A 16,854-nucleotide genomic window follows, 5' to 3' on the forward strand; every position below is an offset into this window, starting at 1 on the left:
CTATCAAAATTTGTTTGTTCCCGTAAATAACTAGATTTGGAGTATCTTATTTCACAAATCAAATCAATATAAAATAAATTAAAAAATCATATTTTGATCTATTAGTTTCTGAATTTATAATTATTTGATGAAAGTTTATGTAAATAAACTATAATAAACTGTAAATTTCTATTACTTTCAGGAAAAGTCGAAAAAACTGATGAAGAAAAGAAAAAAAAAGGGAAAAAAACGAAAAAGGGAAAAAAGGACGAAAATTATGAACCAAATAATGAGATTCTCAGCACATTATTTTCTGGTGTAACAACAACTCATATATATTTAGACGTTGATGGCGATGATGAAGATAATGCAGAACTTGTAACACCAGAAGATTATAAAGAAAAAATTTCTGGTAATAAATTATATAGAATAGAATATCGTTTTTATTTGTATCACATATTGTGTTTTACATAACTGTATCTCAGTTTAGTTATTTTCATTTGCATATACACTAATTTTGGTTTAATTTTCAGCTGTTTGTACTCTCTTTTTACTTTTATCACTCTTCATCCTTCATATCACAGTCGCATTACAATACTATTAATACTATTTCATACTTATAATCCTAGTATCTATTCCTGTATATTAATGACATCCTTTTTCTGACATTCAATATTGTAATACTACTCATCCTCTTTAAATAATTTTTCCATTTCGCTAACATATGTACATAGGTCCCTATTTATTTCCCCTTTTAAAATTACCACTAATCTTTCCCTTGTTAATTCCCCCTCTAGTTCGCTCATCCACTTGTTTCTTGCTTGTTGCCCTTTCCCACTTATTTTTTCTTGTATTTCCATACAGCTTAGTATGTGCATCAGTGTCTCCTCTTCTTTCTTACATATTCTGCATTCCCAATTATTTTGGCCTTTTTTTCCACTCCTCCACAGATTTCCGCATCTCATTCTGGCCCAAACTTCTTTGTATTTACTTTTAATATGATCTTTTTTCCAATAGCTGTTTTCACTTTCTTGTAAGATTTCTTTGTAAAACTCGTTGTATTTTGACTTTTCTATTAAGAGTTTTTCTTTTTTTTTCTAGCTCTTTTTTGTATTTCTCCAGCCCCTCCCTTATTTTTTCTTCTATTTCTTCAATGCTGCCTCCTTCGTATATGCTCCCAATGATATCACTTCCCTCGCAGTTTAGCAACCACGGTGGATCCACGATGGAACCACGGTTGTAGTGGACTTATTGTGGAGCCACGATGGAACCACGGTGGATCCACTGTGGATTTTGTGCCATTTTGATTCCACTGTGGTTCAACAGCGGTCTTACAGTGGATTAACTGTGAATCTATTGTGGTTCGATCGTGGTTCGATCATGGTTCCACCTACGGTTTTATAGTAGAATTGTCGTGACTCTGCCGTGGTTCCACAGTGGTTTTACTGTGATTCAACCGTAAGTTAATTTGTGGGTTTGTTGTGGATTCATCGTGGATCCATCGTGATTTGGTGGTGGTTCTACTGTGGTTCCACTTATGGCTATAATTTAACTATACACCCTTGAAATATGTATAAATAAATAGTCAAAAGTTTAAAGTTCTATCTCTTCATTGGTCTTTATAAAAAAATCCTAAAAAAATGCTCAAAAATCAGGGCGTCAAACCAGAAGACCCCCTTAAATTTATAGAGTTGACAGATGAATTCTACATATACTGTCAGATAACAAATTTTCAACTTTTCTTATTAAATAAATAATACCATGAAACCGAGTGGGTGAGTGTGCCTAAAACAGAAGTAGTGAAATTAGAAAATATCTGTATTCAGCAATTGCAAAAATGGCGTTGTTTTTTACGGTAAAAAGATAATTAGTTTTTGGAATCGATTAATACTCTTGGTCAAAGGTTTTATTTTTTGCCGAATTCTTTAAGATTTCTAGCTGATAAGATTTCAGAATTGCTCGGGACAATCACTTCAAACAAATTTTCATTTAAAAATTAAGAATAAATGAATAAATAATAATAATAATAATAATAATAATAATAATAATAATAATAAGAATTACAGGCCTATCACCTGCTTGAATGCGGTTTATAAAATTTTTACAAAAATTTTAAACAACCGTATTTTGCATGAGATAGAACCTGTATGGCAACAGATATATGAACAGCGTGGCAGCAAAAGAGGCCTGTCAGGTTGCAAAGAGAACTTGATAGTTGATCGATGTGTCACACAAGATGCGATCTACTATCAACGCAACCTGTCAATGGCCTGGATCGACTATCGCAAGGCATTTGACTCAACTTCTCATGAGTTGATTTTATATCTCCTCAAATGCCTGGGGGTCAATCCTGAAATAGTGGAATGCATTCGGCGTACAATGCAGCTCTGGCGAACGCGTTTTCACATTGGAAGTGGAAACGCATTGCACATAACCGGAGTTGTAGAGTACAAACGAGGGGTCTTCCAAGGTGATTCCTTGAGCCCTCTGCTGTTTTGCATCTCACTGCTGCCTATATCTGTTGCTCTCCGTAAAACTCGTGGGTACTCTGTGGGGCCTCCGGGTGATCGAAAATACTCGATTACCCATCTGCTTTATATGGATGACCTGAAGCTGTATAGTGCTGATGAAGATCATCTACAGGCGGCCCTTAACATCGTAGCAGAGTACACTCGGGATGCCGGAATGTCTTTTGGGTTGGACAAGTGTGCGGTCGTACATCTGGCGAGGGGTAAGTGCTCTGTTACGGGTGATGATGTCGAGTTGGTAGATGGGAGCGTTTTAAGACAATTAGACGCCGGAGAGTTGTATAGATATCTAGGAATGGAAGAGCACCGCATGCATGCGGTCTCCGAAGTCAATTCAACTCTGCGTATCGAGTATGTTAGGTGACTCCGGAAAATTTGGTCCTCGAACTTTCCGGCAAAAATAAAGTCTCGGCTAGTAACCCGCTCGCTGTACCAGTCTTACTATCCTCCTTCGGTGTGTTAAAATTGGCACGAAAAGGATCTGCGAGATCTCGACATCAGAACCCGTAAGACTATCAACATGAACCGGAGCATGCACCCCAATTCATCAGTCGCCAGATTATACCTCTCCCGGTCGATCGGAGGGAGAGGTTTGCAGAGCTTGGAGCGGCTTCACGATCGTTTAGTCCTGGGTTTAACACACGAAGTTGTCAATTTCACTGCAGATGAGGATGACTTTCTTATGCAAATTGTTCATAAACATGAGAATGCGCATAAGGGGTCGTTCTTATATAAGGCAGCAATATATGCGGCAAGAACCCTTGGTCTTGGAGAAATAAACGCTCTTATGGAACTCCGAAAGGAGGAATTCAAGAGCGCCATCAGGAACGCCGAGGAAAAACTACTCCTAGGCAAACTGATGGACGAGTCTATGCACAGCGTGTTCTTCAAACACGTGCGTGATCATGGCTTGTCCACCCAGCTGACGTTTTCCTTCTTAAAGTCAGCTGGCCTGATGTCCGAGACTGAAGTGTTCATATTTGCTTGCCAAGATGGTGTCATTAACACTCTAGAGTACCGTAGCAAGGTGCTCCAGGTGCAGCTCCCGGACACGACCTGCAGGGCGTGTAAACAACATCCGGAGACGCTTATGCACATTTTGTCAGCATGTCCTGTGCTGGCGAGAGGTGCATACATCCAGCGTCACAATGCTGCCTTGAGAGTACTGTACTACTATCTTCGTCACCGCTACGGTATTGACGTGACACCGGTGCTGCCTTATCTGCCAGGAGATATTCCCCAGGTTGTTGAGAATGACAGTTGCAAAATTTATTGGAACATGCCGTTTGCAACAACTCGGCGGATAGATCACAACAAACCTGATATTGTGCTCTTCGACAAGGCTACTCGTGACATTTATGTCATTGAGTTCTCGGCTCCGGCTGAATACAACATCTCAGCCAAAGAAGAGCACAAAAGACAGATATATCAGGATCTCCTGTTTGAAATTGGCAAACTTTACCCAGGTTACCGTGTCAAGCTCGTCGTCCTGATTGTTGGCGTCCTCGGAGGGATGAAACAGTCTTTTGTATCCTCACTTGCCAGAGTTCCAGCTTGCTCATCAAAAGCTGAATTCTTGGCGGTCAGGATGCAGAAGGCTGTCATACTAGGTTCCCTCCGTCTACTTAGGAAAATGACTTTGGCCTGCTGTGATCACTAACCGCCTTGTTGTGCGGAGTGGTCCAGCAGTAATGGATGGAGCTCAGGCTGGGCCCTCGGAGAATCGGACTCCGGGGACAACCCCCCCTGAGCATTTAATAACATAATAATAATAATAATAATAATAATAATAATAATAATAATAATAATAACTACCTCAGAAAAGGGTTTTTTTTTTCAAAAATTTGAATTTTGAAAAAAAAATTATTCTTTTCTAAATTCAACTTAGTTCACACATTTTCACTGCAAAAAGTTTTAAAATATATAAAAATCGCAGGTAATTGTTTAGTTTCACGTTTTTAAAACTATAGTTGTCGCAATTGAAATGTTAACTTAAATTTTGCTCTGATAGAAAATCGTCAATAAAATTCATCCATTTCGTCTATCAATTTTTGGTGATTTGTTTCGTATTCTATGGGTGAAAATAAACAAATAAAAAAAAAACAGTTTTTCGAAAATATTAATTTTTTGATATTTTTTCAGTTTTTTTTTTATCCAGCAATTGACGTTTTCCATATTTTTTTTTTATTCTACAATTGAAATTTTTCACAATTGTTTTTAATCCAAAAATTAAAATTTTTCAAAAAATTAAAAAAAATTTTTCTATTTTAGATTTACTCTAATAAAAAAAAAATATTTTACAAGTAGGTCCGCAGTAGGTCCCCTCTTTCCCCTATCCGTTCTTTCCCAACTCCCTTAAAATTTGCTTTAATATGGCTCTTTACCGTAAGATGGACGGTGGCGTTGTTTGCTCGGTGGGTCTTATATACGTGACTGAATAAAGTAGTCAGTACTTGTCTCGGATAGCTTAACTGGTAGAGCCCTTGGCGCGTAACCGAGAGATCTGGGTTCGATTCCCAGTCTGGGCTGTCTGATTATTTTTTCAATTACGGAAAAATTTCCACTGAGTAGGTCCCCCCTTTCCCCTATCCGTTCTTTCCTAACTCCCTTAAAATTTGCTTTAATATGGCAACAAATATTAAATTGTTTTTGTCTACGTATTTTTCCACTTCTTTTATCATTTCTTTCAAACCCTCCTCTGTGTCCGCCACTATTGCTGCGTCATCTGCATATTTTCCAATAAATATTTTCTTTTTACCAATCACTGTACCCTAGGGTGAGCCAAAAAAACTAACCTATCGAATTTATGGGTTAAAATGAACCTATATATCGAAAAAAAAATTAGAAAAACGGTTGACCCTGAAGGCCATCCCTGCAACTTCCCGCTAATTCCATACCTAGGCGCTTAAAATTGCACTTATGACGTTTTCGAGCTCAAAAATACAATTTATGTGTTATTTTGAGCTCTCCGAGCTCAAAGAGATAACCTTGCTATGCTTTTGAGCTCTTCGAGTTCAAAAGTCTTATCAAAATTCGATGAAACACGATTTTTCTAATTTTCAAACTGCTGTAACTTTTTAATAAATCAACCGATTTTCACTCGGTAGGCGGCGATCGATGTGGTTTTTGAGCTCTATAAATGATTCTGAACAAAAAAATTGATCTGATCAGAAATTTCGGAGTTATTACAAAAAAACACTTTTTTCGATTTTTTTCTACAACGATATCTCACGAACGCATCAACCGATTCTGACGCTCTATGTGGCGATCGATGCGGGATTTCAAGGTTAATAGCTGATTAGTTTTTGAAGTTGATCGGTTCAGCCAATTCGGAGATATTAAAAAAAAAATGAAAAAAAACAACTTTTTTTTGTCACTTTTTTTTGCAATTTCTCGAAATCTACTGGTCCAAATCGGTTCCAACTTACAGGAAATCTAAGTTTGGCGAAGCCCTTTCGAATGACACCAACCGCGATGAAATCGGTCAAGCCGTTCAAAAGTTACGAGAGGTTTACACACACACACACACACACACACACACACACACACACACACACACACACACACACACACACACACACTTGGGGCAGAGGAGAAACTGCTGCCAGGCGCGTCTCCCCGTAGCGGATGGGAGAACGCTCGCTGTACCTGGTACAGAGGGTAGGAGCCAAATAAAATACGTTCCCGTGGACAAAACTCCCCTTTAATGGGTTGGTCACACTAACTGACCTAACAAGACGATCGTTCCCTGCTGTGACCCACTGGGAGTGACCGGAACCTCGTGTCGTAGTTTCCAACGATGCAGGCCACGGCTGATGTGAGCTTGCTCTGCCGAGGTGTAAGTTGCAGCAGTGGATCAGGAGCTAGCCACTTCGGGCCTTGATCAGGAAGTACGCAGTGAGTGTTAGAGATCGGAATCTTCACCGCTCCGAGCGAGTCTAGTCCGTCCGTGTATTCCGGGACTGGCTAAGTGTCGGCTAGGCCTCAGGGAATTGGGGTAGGAGTACTATCTCCGAGGGTACACCCGTTCCTAGTTATGACAACCTGCTCCACTCTGACCGATGCGCTGGTGAATTTAAAAGTATGAGTAAAATTCAGGAAAACAACAATAGTGAAAACGGGCCTCATGCCCAACAAGCAGCGATTGAAGTAAGCGCTGAAATAAAGCGGTCGCAAGCGTTGGAACGCCTTGAAAAGCTGACCAGTGAGCTAAATGACTTCATCCAATCTAAGGTCAATATCCACAAGGAGATTAAGACCAAGACGACCAGCGTAGCCAATGCCCTCCAGAGATTCAAGAAACTTGATGAAGAATGGCGTTTAACAGTACGACGCACTTCTCGCACTACACCGGAGAGAAGCATTCAAGCAACTGTCGTGAATGAAGAAGCAATGGACACTGGAGCCGAAGGTGACGGTGAATCAGTCGCGGAAGACAGAAGCAGAACTAGCAGCAAGTCAACTAAGAGAAAAGATCGATCTTCTCCCGACCCAACGATCTGCCAAGTTGTGAAGAAAAAAGACCTGAAACCAAGCCCTCCAAAAAACACGGCAGTGCAGAACGCCGGAAAAAAAGAGGTGACTGAATGGTAGAAGGTCCAATCCAAGAAGGAGAAGAAGGAGCAAGCGAGAGAGCGGTTACCGAAACAACCGGTGAACAAATCTCGGCCAGAGCCTAAGCGGGAAAAACCGCGCAAATGGATCAGACCTGACGCGCTAATCATCCGCCCAGCTGATAAGGCCAAGTATGCCGAGATACTACGTCGTATCAAACAAGACGTCCCAGAAGACCAGGTCCGCAATACGGTCGAAAAAATCCACAGAACCAATGCCGGAGACATGCTGATTACGCTATCGAGGGAGAGCACCGACAAAGGCCAAGCCTTACAGAAAACTATTGCGTGCATCCTTCAAGCAGAAGCCAAAGTGATCTGTAAAGGGCCACAGGAGACCATCGAGATCCGAGACATCGACGACACGACGACGAAGGAAGACATCCAGGTCGCCTTGAAAACAGAAGTCGGAGAAGCCTGTGAAATACCGCTAGAGGCAATAAAGATCTGTAAGGCCTTTAGAGGTAAGCAGATGGCAACAGTCACACTACCAGCGACCACAGCGCGAAAATTACTGGACGGAAACAGCAAGATCCGAATTAGTTGGGTTAACTGTCGAATAAGAGCGACGACGAGACCGATCCAATGTTTTAAATGTTGGCACTTCGGGCACTTTGGATCACAGTGCAAAAATGAAATAAACAGGTCTAATCACTGCATCAAATGCGGTCAAGAAGGACACAAGATCGCTGAATGTAAAAATCCAGCTAAATGTGCAATTTGCGCGGAAAATCCAGAAGCAAAAGACCTCGCCCACTATGCCGGCACTAATAGGTGTCCGATATTCCAGGAGGCGCTTTAGAAGATAACAAACAAAAGAACATGAAGATATTGCAGCTCAACCTCAACCACTGTGAGGCCGCGCATGACCTGCTTGTTCAGACCACGCGCGAACTAGAGCTAGATTTAGTGCTAATTGCAGAACCATATAAACACCTTAGTACCCAACCATGGGAAACGGACAGCACCCTCAAAGCTGTCATCTGGTCCTGTGGCAAACTTCCTTTTCAGAGTGTCGTCAATAATAGAGAGGCTGGTTTTGTAGCTGCGTGTGTAGATGGGATCCGTTTCTACAGCTGTTATGCGCCGCCTAGTTTCTCTATGGAACAATTTTTAGAGTTTCTTGATCGATTAGTCGAAGATGCAAGCCAATATTTTCCCGTGGCAATAGCTGGAGACTTCAACTCTTGGGCGGTGGACTGGGGCAGCAAGCTCACTAATCCACGTGGAAAAGCACTACTGGAAGCAATGGCTACACTGGACGTAGTCCTCCTCAATACCGGCGATGCACCAACATACACCAAAGGAGAGGCAAGTTCAATTGTCGACCTAACGTTCGTCAGCAGTAGTCTATTGAAAGGGAGCTATTCCTGGGTGGTTATGAATACCTACACTGCCAGCGACCCCAGTGCAATACTTTGGGAAGTATCGACTGGCCAGAATCCACGAAGAGCAACCAGACAGACCAACGCAGTTGGATGGAAAGTTAAATCTTTCGACCCAGATGTCTTTGTCGTGGCGCTAGACAACGACCCGATCACCACTTGCAGTGCTGAACAGAAGACGAAGGAACTAATGAGAAGAGTCTCCCAGGCCTGCGACGCCACTATGCCTCGAAAACAGGACATGAATCAACGACCGGCGGTCCACTGGTGGAACGACACCATCAGTACCCTTCGTAAAGAGTGTCTTAGAAGAAGAAGATTATCCCAGCGGGGCTATCGACGACCTAACTCTGCAGTGTTATTGATAGATTACAAAAAGGCCCGTCGAGAATTGAATAAAGCCATCAAAGAGAGTAAAAGACGCTGCTGGAAGGAGCTTGTAGAAGAGGTAGAGAAAGATCCATGGGGTAGGCCGTACAAGGTGGTCATGACCCACCTAAAATGCCAGCCAATGCCGTCACCCACATGCCCGCAGCTCCTAGAGAGGATTGTTTCCACGCTGTTCCCGAGGCAACGTAGGTTCGCCTATTCATCACCGCAGCTCAACCACGAAGACATTCCACCTGTCACAGAGGAGGAACTTTTGTATTCGTTTTGACGTCATTGTTGTTTAATCAAACAGAAATTTATTTTTTTTTTTTCGTATGCAACCCTAGTAGTATTTTTATTATTCATCATGAAATCTACTTCCATTTCGGCTGCCGAATGGCCTTTTTTTCTATGATGTCCTCCATGTCATCTATAAATAAATTAAATAAGACTGCACTTAATGCGCAACCTTGGCTTACACCTTGATTTATTTCGAATTACTCTGTTTTTTTATTCCCTAATTGAATTTCACTTGTTGTCTTGCTATATATTTCCACTATCATTTTTAGCATTTTTCCACTTATCCCCGCCTCTTTTACTTTTTTTATCAATATTTTTCTGTCCACTGTATCAAAAGTTACTTTTAAGTCGATGAATCCTACAAATAGTTTCTCTTTTTTTTTTTTTAATTTGTTGTTTATTAGCGCATTTAACAGAAATATATGGTCCCTTGTTCCTCTCCCCCTTCTAAAACCAGCTTGACTTTCTTTTATCTTGTTTTCCCTGTCTGCCCACTCCATTATTCTATTAGCCATTATCATTGTTAGTAATTTATATCCAATATTTAATAACGATATTCCTCTGTAGTTTTCTGTTTTTTCTTCATCACCTCCCTTAATTATTGGCACTACTCTTGCTTTTTCCCATCCATTTGGCAGCTTTCCCTCCGACCATATATTATTAATTATCTTTCTTAATTCTTCTTTTATTTCTCTCGGCAGGTTTTTTATAAATTCCGCTTTTATACCATCCTCCCCTGGCGCCTTGTTGTTTCCTAGCCTTTCTATAGCCTTTTTGAATTCTATTCTGCTAATATTCTCGTCCCATGCATTTCTTTCTTCTTCTCTATTTTCTCTATTTGTACTTTCATCCTCCCTTTTATTCTCTGTCCTTTTTACTGTTTTATCCTAGTCTTCTTTTTTGTTTAGTAGATTTGCAAAGTGTTTAACCCATGCTTTACCACTAATTTTCCCCCCAAGCTTCTTTTTGCTTCAATTAAGTCTATTTTGCAGCTTTTGTTATTGTTATCTTTTTCTTTTGTTAATTTTTTAAATGCTTTCCATACTTCTTCTCTTTTTAGTTTACACTCATTGTAAAACCTTTTTTTGTTTTATCTGCTTTATCACACTCTTTCCTTTTTTTGCTCATCTCCGTTTCTTTGGCTCCATTATATATTATTTCCTTCATTTTGTCCCACCCGAACTCTGTTTTTCTTTCATTTATTTTTTCATTCCATTTTTCCCATATGACTTCCTGGTATTCCGCAATTTTGTCTTTCTTTCAACCTAAAATGTCTTCTTCAATTTTTGTTGTTCCTTCTTCTTGTGCTATGTGGTCACTTTCACCTCTTTGTCTTTTTGCTCCAGCTTTTGTCTTAGTTTTTTCGTTTACATTGAATATTAACGGTAGGTGGTCCGAATCTATACTTTTTAGTATTTTTAAATAGTTGATGTCTGTGTCACTTCCTCTGTCCAGTGTCAGTACTAAATCTAATACCGACCCACAGTTTTCGCTCTTTCCTCCTATGAATGTTATTTCTCCTTTTCTGTCGCCTTCTGTCCCTCCATTCATAATTCTTAGCCCCAGTTCTTTGCACACCTTGAGTAGTTTTTTCCCCTCTGAATTTAATACTTTGTCCTTCGATTTTCTCTTTAATCTCCACTCTTCATTTACCCCTACTATATTTCTTTCCCCTATTCTAGCATTTAAGTCCCCTACTATTATTATTTTCTCCGCTATTCTCGAATTTTCTTCTACAACCCCTTTTAATTCTGATTCTATTTTTTTTTATCCCCACGTTATTATACACTGTTATTATCATGACCTCTATATCACTCCTGTTTTCACTTTTTTTTTGCTATTTTAAAACCATATCCCCATTCGTTTACTAGCCATTTGTTTTCCACTTTTTTTTTTTAATTCCGAGTAAATGACCCCCACTAGCTCTTCCTCTAGTGGTAATAAATTATATATTTATACAAATTTATATCTTTTATAATTTGCATTTAAATGCACATAGAAAATAAAATTTTCAGTTGCTAAAAATTTTGGGTCGAGGTCTAAAAGTAGTTTTCTGCTAATTTTTTTAAGTATGATAAAATTCTCAAAGGTTACCGCTTTGAAAGATCAATATTTTTCAGTTTTTATAATGATTCAAAATCAATAAATTTTTGCTTTCAATCATCACTTACATTTTAATAGTAAGTAGATTATTTAAAACGTTGGCCATTTTACAGCGCTAACTTCTCCATTTGCACCAATGCCCGGTGAAGAGGATAAATATATTCTTACACAGGTAAAGAAAATTTTATTTATGTTTCATTTTTGCTGATTTATTCATTAAATGTAACTTAAAATAAAAACTTCAATAAAATAATAGCGGAAAGTTGCTTTGATTGTCGCAAAGTTTAATTGTATACAAAAAAGTATAATCCATTAAAAATTTATTTTTTACCTTTATTAATTTGTAGCTTTCATTGTTATTTTTTATTAAAAATTATAGACTTAAATGACACAAAAATATTGAAAATTTGGAAAAGATGAAAAAGATAAAAGAAAATAGTTTTTTTGTTACAATTGAATTACATCTTTTCTCGATGATTTCATGCATTTACTTTGTAATTTTAGAAAGTGATTGATAAAGTCATTGAGATTCCAGTGATACACATGATATCTGGACGAATAAATTTGACGGACCCAGAATTAATAGAAACAAATTTTTTCTACTTTTTGAAAACAAGCGATGGAAAAATTCCTTACTTTGATTCTCAGGAAACATGCGATAATTGTATATTAAATTATATAGCTGTTGGATCATTAAATGGAAATTTTTTAGAATTTCTCAATGAGATGCTGACCAATGTAAATTTAGTTTAGTATTATTGTCACCGATGTTTTGATAAATTAAGATAATTAATCTAATGCTTTTCTAATTTTTGAGAAAGGTTTTTGAACCTCTGTTAGGAAACCAGTATTATACTGCAACTTCGGAACAATTCAAAAAAACTCAAAAAATTGATAGCATTAGTGACTGTACTGTCAAAACTCAGATTAGTCATACTAATACAGAATCTTCGGTGAATAAGGTACAGTTTGATATTATTTTACTGTATTTATTAATTAATATTAGTTTAGTTAATCATTATAACTTGTAATATAGAATGAAAAAATTAAACGATCTCTGAGTGTTCAAAAATTGTCGATAAAAAATGAAAAAATGAAAAAATCTCAAAAAAATTTTACATTAGTAGAACACAATCATACGAATACGGGAATTTCACCTGATTATGTCAAAGGTATGATGACAAACAAATAAATAGAAAATGTTACACAATGATAAAAATATTTTCTTTATATTCTTTATAACAAAAGAAATAATTAAAATCCAAGATAATTTTTTGAGGACAACTTTAAGAATTTCTTATCTTGTATTCTGACTTCTTGGCTTAAGAAACTCACAACTTTAATCGATACCCAAGAAAAAATACTCAGAAATGACCATGTCTGTTCATGTATAATCAGGCCTGAAATGAGATATGACTAGGCCTGTTGATGCATGATCATGCTTGTCTATACCTGGTGTCAGACATGATCATGTCCATTCATATGTGATCATATGTCTGAAGAGTTAAATAATTCAGGCCTGAGCATGCATAGCCATGTCTGTTCATGCCTGACTAAGCATTAACAGACATGGTCATCTTTGAACCGTTGAATACTTCAGGTCTGATCATGAATGGCTATGTCTGATCCAATCTGTAAGGTTTAAAACCTCTAGTTCTGATCAGGACTGATATGTATGTTGGTTTATCTCTGACTCACCATGTTATAAATTAATTCAAACATAATCATGCATGACAATGCCTGTTCGTGTCTGACCAAGCCTGATCAAACTGTTTCTTTTTTTTTTTTTTTTTTTTTTAATCAAAAAAATATTCAGTATTGTCTATTATAGAATATATTACTTTATATACAGTCTGGAAGAAAAGTTTTATCGAGCCAAAAATTGTAAAAGTTTAAGTTCATAATACTAACATTAAGCCCTGATTAAGAAATCTAATTTGAAATGATTTAAAACGATTTGAAATGATTTGAATGCATCAGATTTGAATACTATACACGGAAAAAAATAAACTGTTGCTGCAACAGGAGGCAGTCATGTTGCAGCAACAGGAGGCAGTCATGTTGCAGCAACAGGATTTTTCTGCAGCTGCAACAGGAGGCAGCCATGTTGCAGCAACAAGATAAAGTCCTGTTTCAGCAACAGGATTACTACTGTTGTTGCGACTTAATAGTAAAATATAGTTGGGTCATTCCATGTCAAATTGACCAAAAGTTGGAATTGACCCGTTTTGATTTGGATAAATTTTGGTCAGAAATTTTCTTTTATCATACAACAAACTTCTGCCAGAGGATAAAAAATTTTTTTCAAAAGATATGCAAACCCTGATTAAAAATATTGATTAAAAAGTATTGGGAATCAGTCACCCCGTGTAAACTGTATATCTATATATACATGAAAAAGAATTAAAAGTATTCAAAAGTATTCAAATTTCATCATTTTTAATCCTTTTCAATCAATATTTTTAACCAGGGAATTCAAAATTTCGCTATTTTTCCAGTTTTTCAATTTTGTTTTTGCAATATCTCGAATGCTATTATAGATACAGGAATGATCTTTTTTTGTTTGAAAGGGGACACTTAGGGCTATTGAAAAAAAAATATTTTGGAAAAAAATTTTGAAAAATGCCGAATTTGTCAAATTTTAAATTTTTGAAAATCGTCAAAAATGGCGATCGACATTAAAATTTTGGCTCAATTTTTTTTGTATTCGAAAAAACGAAACAAAATTGATATTCTTATCACATTATTTCTGATTTTTATTGGAAATTTATATCTGTTTGAGTTATTTGACGTTAAAAACTGTTATTGAAGTGAAGAAACGGACAAAATATATCATGCGTTAAGAAAAATAAGAAACTATAATATCATGTGTTAAGCCTGACTTTAAGATTACTCCAAAAAAAATAAAAAAAAATCGAAATTAATTTATTATTTAATATTTTCACGTCGTGAATTTAATTTTTTAATGCTCAAAATTACAATACTATGTATCTGCATAACTTTACCTTATTTAAAAGTTGCAAAAAACAAGAAAAAATTTTTTTTTCAAATTCAAAAATTCATAAATAAAAAAAGACACACACAGTTCTAAAAATTTCAGGGTCTTTTAAGATCAGTACAAGGTACTATACAAAAAAAATTGAGCCAAAATTTTAATGTTGATCGTCACTTTTGATGATTTCCAAAAATTTAAAATTTGACAAATTTAGCATTTTTCAAAATTTTTTTCCAAAATATTTTTTTTTCAATAGCCCCAAGTGTCCCCTTTTAAACAAGCGAAAGGCCATTCCTGTATCTATAATAGCGTACGAGATATTCTAAAAACAAAATTGAAAAACTGAAAAAATAGCGAAATTTTGAATTTGCATATATTTTAAAAAAAAATTTTTTAATTTTTTTTCCTCTGGCAGAGGTTCGTTGTATGATAAAAGAAAATTTCTGACCAAAATTTATCCAAATCAAGAGGGGTCAATTCCAACTGTTGGTCAATTTGACATGGAATGACCCAACTATATTTTACTATTAAGTCGCAACAACAGTAGTAATCCTGTTGCTGAAACAGAACTTTATTCTGTTGCGGCAACATGGCTGCCTACAGTTGCAGCTGCAGGAAAATCCTGTTACTGCAACAGGATTTTTTCCTGTTGCTGCAACATGACTGCCTCCTGTTGCAGCAACAGTTTATTTTTTTCCGTGTATAGATATACAATTAACATGAAGGTAATCTCAGATTATTTCAAATCAGGTAATTTCAAATCATCTTTCTGAATCAGGGAGAAGTTCATAATCACCCTTTCGAATACTTAGGAATTTCACAAAATTTTGTGTATATTATTTTCCAAGCATGATCATGCCCGGTTATTTTTTATGTCTGATCAGGTCTGAAGACTCATACCTGTTCATATCTGATCAGGTCTGATCATTTTTTCCCGGGCAAAGTCAACTTCTTCAACCAAGAACGATTCTGTTTATCTAAAAGTAGTTTCGATTTCTTTCAAGAATTATATATTTTTGGTTTAAGTAGAAGATTTTTCGTTCAAAATAGCAAAAAAACTAAATTCTTACTTTAATATATTCTGAAACGTATCTAAGACTTTTTTTCAATGATGTAGAAAGTAGAAGAAATTCGATCTTATTTGGTTTTAATAGCATTCTTGAAATAGATGCTAACATTTTGAACGAAGGATGCAGTCTATCTTAACCCAAGGGAAATAAATTTTTGATGTGTCTTTATTTGAAAATAATAAAGTTGAAGGCTCCGTTGAAGAATAAAATTCTTGAATGGACAATTTTCTGCTTTTATACCAAGAGTTTTAATTTATTAATTGGAGAGTGAACTTTTTGAACTAAGAAAACGGAATATCTTAAAGTACGAGTGAAATTTTGAAAAAAATATTTTTCCCTGATAAAAAAAAAGTATTGAAACAAAGAAAAAAGTATTGAAAAGTATTGGTTTTCTAGTCAATCAAATACTTTTCAATACTTTTTTTTTATTCAGGGTTCTTAAATCATGAAGTTTTTTTTCAGTTTAGTGATATTTCATAATTAACATTGTAAAATGATTGTAGATTGTTCAGAATTATCCAAAAATGCTAATAATTTATGTCAAAAATACGTCGTTCAAACTAATATTAAAGAACTGTTAAAATATCTTGAGGAACTGGTGTCATGTGTGCAATGGAATTTGACGAATTCTGAAGATGATTTACTGTTACCTTTACCGAAATCATTAGACTTAATGAATTTTAAATTAAATCCATCCGATAAAAATATGCTTGAACAGGCGGAGAATATTGTTATCAATTGGGGGAAACATATAAATAAAGTATTAGATATGTATAAATTTCCCCTCGACAATGGCCCTACTGCCATCTGTGATCATTGGCACAAAAGATTGATTAGTTTATCAATATTAGTAGAGAATTTGAATTCACCAGCTGTGAAAAAAATAAAATCAATTTTGAATGAAGCTCGCTCATCCATACTATCAGCATTTCATTGGTTTGAAATTGAGCTCTGGAAATCTTACACCGAAGCACGTGACAATGATAAGTTTATATTTACAGTATCGCGGCACTTTAAGGTAAGTAATATAGATACAGATTGATTATTGATGCTCATATTCTAATATGTTATATGTTACAAAATTTAACAAATTTACTTTTTTCTAAGAAGAAAACAAATTACAAAAGGTACAGAAAATAATGAATTCGAAATATTTCTAAACTTGTAAATGATTTGTTGCAAATTGAATTTTTAAAACAAATCGTCAAATTAAAAAAAAAAAAAAAACAAAGAAGAGCTTCGAATTTCTAGATTTTAGACTTTGAAGTGGAAATTATTCAACATTAACGGTTTTAAAATAACATTATTCTGAATTTTGAAAAATTTACAATTTTTTTAGGGGAAAGTCAAAGAATAATCTTTTATTGTAGTTTTTCTTGATTGTTTTGAAGCTAGAATTTTAGAAAAAAAATTTACTTGTACGGAAAAAAAAATTTTTGCTGGAAAAATAATTTTCTTAAAAAAAAAAAAAAAAAAAAAATATTTAGGAAGATTAAAATTCTCTAAGCTCAA

General features: G+C 35.9%; 1 protein-coding gene across 1 annotated transcript; it reads left to right on the forward strand.

Moving 5' to 3' along the window:
• Positions 1-187: 187 nt before the first annotated feature.
• Positions 188-16,699, forward strand: LOC123263074 (dynein axonemal heavy chain 10-like). Its single transcript, XM_044725611.1, has 7 exons — positions 188-391; positions 11,391-11,449; positions 11,782-12,015; positions 12,099-12,239; positions 12,314-12,449; positions 15,846-16,360; positions 16,682-16,699. The coding sequence occupies exons 2-7, from the start codon at positions 11,414-11,416 to the stop codon at positions 16,697-16,699; spliced, it is 1,080 nt and encodes a 359-aa protein (XP_044581546.1). The 5' UTR covers positions 188-391; positions 11,391-11,413.
• The last annotated feature ends 155 nt before the right edge of the window (positions 16,700-16,854 follow it).

Source organism: Cotesia glomerata, linkage group LG4, assembly GCF_020080835.1.
Source record: "Cotesia glomerata isolate CgM1 linkage group LG4, MPM_Cglom_v2.3, whole genome shotgun sequence".
Classification (NCBI taxonomy): Eukaryota; Metazoa; Arthropoda; class Insecta; order Hymenoptera; family Braconidae; genus Cotesia; species Cotesia glomerata.

Coding starts and splice junctions, on each gene's coding strand:
- LOC123263074 (XM_044725611.1), top strand. CDS start 11,414: ATGCCCGGTGAAGAGGATAAATATATTCTTACACAG. Junction 12,016..12,098: donor TCAATGAGATGCTGACCAAT/GTAAATTTAGTT, acceptor TTTTTGAGAAAG/GTTTTTGAACCTCTGTTAGG. Junction 12,240..12,313: donor CAGAATCTTCGGTGAATAAG/GTACAGTTTGAT, acceptor CTTGTAATATAG/AATGAAAAAATTAAACGATC.